Below are 3,006 nucleotides of genomic sequence, written 5' to 3'. Positions count from 1 at the left end.
GTTTAAAGTGTATTGCAAACCTACCACTAAGATTAATTGAACTTAAACCTTGGTAGCCTAATTGTCCTAGCCTAGGATAATGCTCCATAATAGGACGATGAGGGCCTTTACACAAATCTGAGCCTCCTTCCAACATCCGACCTCATTAAATGAATTTTGTATGGTACGTACATACGTATTGTTGCCATATTGGTATTGTCAATACTTAGATGGCGAGAAGGAGAGATAGAGATGTAAATCAGAGTCCACAAGCTGAAGAACAACTGCTTAGACGTCTAGGTGAGTTCAATTTATTAAACTCTGTCGGTACCACCCCGCACCGAGACAAATACACGCAATGGGCGGCGGAGCTAAGTGAGCATTTTATCGTCCCCCTAACTTGGGACAAAGTCAAACAAAAAGCTAGTAGACTGAAGAAAACATTTGATGCTGAGTTTCTACTTCGTACTGCCACCGGACTTGGATGGGATCCGATTCAGAAGAAACCCACCTGCACTGACGAGTATTGGCAACAATTTATCAGTGTAAGTTTCTACTTCTTTTACATTTTTGCCATTGAAACAGCTCCATTGCTCGAGAGATGTCTCGAGCACCAAAGATTATAGGCCTCACAAGGGGAGTGTATTTGTGTAAGAGTTTACCATGTGAGGGTGTTTCGTTGGCCTATGGTTTTTGGTTTGCCATATAAAAAACTCAACCTCAGTTTAATGTTAGGATTTATGCCCCTTTATTCCATAAAAACGGTAGATTGGGACTTTCTTACATTTATGTCACTTACGATTTTTTTTTTACTCTTTAGTAAAAGACATGTTTATACTCTTTCACTTCCATGGCATAAATGTTTGTCCAAAGTGGTATTTTTGTTTCTCTTCCTTTAGCATAAACTTCTTTTTTGGTATAATGAATACATCCGAAAGTATAAATGCAGTTTTTGCATTGAGATTTTTGGTGTTTTTATTTTTTTTTTCTTTTCTTCTGTGATTTCATTAACCTTAATAGTATAGAATTAGCAACCACTAGCCCATTTGAATAGTGAGGCCGTGGAGACCAGACATGGACTTTCTCAGCACCTTCTAATTATATTAGCCACATTTCTTCCTATTTCTTCTTTTGTTTACTCTGACACAGGTGTGTCTCCAATATACATGCTGAAAAAAGCCCCTGAAAGGAAAAACTAGTAGTTCGAATCATGAACATTTAGCCGTCACCCCCATGTTAGGATTTCTTTGTATGGGGATTTCTTTTTTCTTTAAATCACTTGTTCCACTTTTTTGTAATCATCTTCGACTTCTGAATTTTATATTGAATACGTATGTGAGAGAACCATTTCCTAATTGTATTAATATTTGTTGCTCCATTTACAGAGCCATCCCGAAGTTGAAAGGGCGAGGAGAAAGCCCTTGTTGGATTATGATTTGTATTATTGTGCGTTCGCCAATACACGGGCAAATGGGCCATTTGAGTATGGTCAGGATGATGCTCCACCACAACATGGGTCTGGCAGCCCCATTGAGAGAGGACCAACGAGTTTCAATGACGGTGACGATGTTCCTTCTGCAGATAGGTGACATGCTATGCACCGAGAAAGCCGCGGACAACATGTCCACTCACCATCACGATTGATACGTAAAAGGTCAACTCGTAACTCTCGTACAATATCACCTAGCTATATGGAGCAGGCTGTGGATCACCTTGTAACTTCGATAGAAACAAGCAGTCGATCTTGAGGTATAAATGTATCTGCGACCATGCCCGGGCAAAGTGAAAACGTTGAGGTTCAATGCTTCGATTTATTGGGAACGTTGGACATATCCCAAGAACAATATCTCTTCATGTTCAACTTTATGGCTCCCAATCCTAGATGGCAGCAGCCATTCCTTCATATGCCAGAACACCATCGGCTTGTGTGGATTCAGCAGACTATGGAGCAGTGTGCAAACCAACAAGTCTCTCCTCCTCCACCACAACAAATGCATATGCCCTCGTTCTTTCAGCCGATCGTGCACACGAACACTACGCCTGCCAACACATTCGGACAACCCACTTCCCCATTTCAACCGTTCGTGCCACCATTCCCAAGATCACCCTATCCAATGCCACGCGGAGGGGATGGTTCTTCGCACATGTGATGATGTCATTTCATTCCTTTTACTTGTTACGAACATATAGAGACTTGTCGAAATTGATTTGTTTATGGTTTTATTTCCTTCATTGTTTGTCGTTATTAGTACTAATTGAGTCATTCTTATTAGGTTGCGACACATTTGGTTGAGGAGTTGTCGCTTAATGTAAACTTATTTCGGCATGGGTTGTTTTATATGTAGTTTTTAACTTTATGCATATGATTTGCATTTTTTAACTTTTTGCATCATTATTTGGAATAATTGGACAGGGATGGATATAGGCGGGAATTCAAACCTAATGGGTTCTAAAGAATCAGACTATGACAGTGACGATGATTTTTTCATGCAAGTGGTGGTTGCGGCGACTATACTATGTGTTGGATTTGTATACAGAGAACCTTCTCGCCGAAGGCACACTTCTGGTTGGGGAGGCGCACTTAGAGTGAATTATTATCTGGAACGTAGTCCAACAGTGATGTATGACAAAGTCCGTATGAGTAGTGATGCATTCTTGCGCCTAAGTTTTATCCTTGAGGAAAGGGGCTTATTGCAACCGACCGCCCACCAAAATGTTGATGAGCAATTATTCATATTCCTAACTATATTATGTCAGAACCAAACTAACAGGGAGGCGCAAGACACTTGGCAGCGATCTGGATCAACGGTGTCTGAGTACTTCACCAAAGTTCTTGAGGCAGTATGCACATTGAAGAAAGACTTCATTAGACATCCAGATTTTGAAACCGTTGACCCGCACATAATTGCAAGTGGAAACAAATACTCGCTGTGGTTCGATGTAAGTTCGGTAATCTACATTAATTAGCCACATCTAAATTTTAATGCGGTTTATAATGCTTTCTAAAAATTATTACGTTGTTTAATA

General features: G+C 40.3%; 1 protein-coding gene across 1 annotated transcript; it reads left to right on the top strand.

Annotated features, from left to right (window-relative positions):
* Positions 1–209: 209 nt before the first annotated feature.
* On the top strand, positions 210–1,568 carry LOC112093263. Its single transcript, XM_024171376.1, has 2 exons — positions 210–524; positions 1,365–1,568. The coding sequence occupies exons 1-2, from the start codon at positions 210–212 to the stop codon at positions 1,566–1,568; spliced, it is 519 nt and encodes a 172-aa protein (XP_024027144.1).
* The last annotated feature ends 1,438 nt before the right edge of the window (positions 1,569–3,006 follow it).

This window comes from Morus notabilis, unplaced genomic scaffold (genome assembly GCF_000414095.1).
Source record: "Morus notabilis unplaced genomic scaffold, ASM41409v2 Scaffold238, whole genome shotgun sequence".
NCBI classification, from domain to species: domain Eukaryota; kingdom Viridiplantae; phylum Streptophyta; class Magnoliopsida; order Rosales; family Moraceae; genus Morus; species Morus notabilis.
This window is presented reverse-complemented; position numbering and strand designations above follow the sequence as displayed.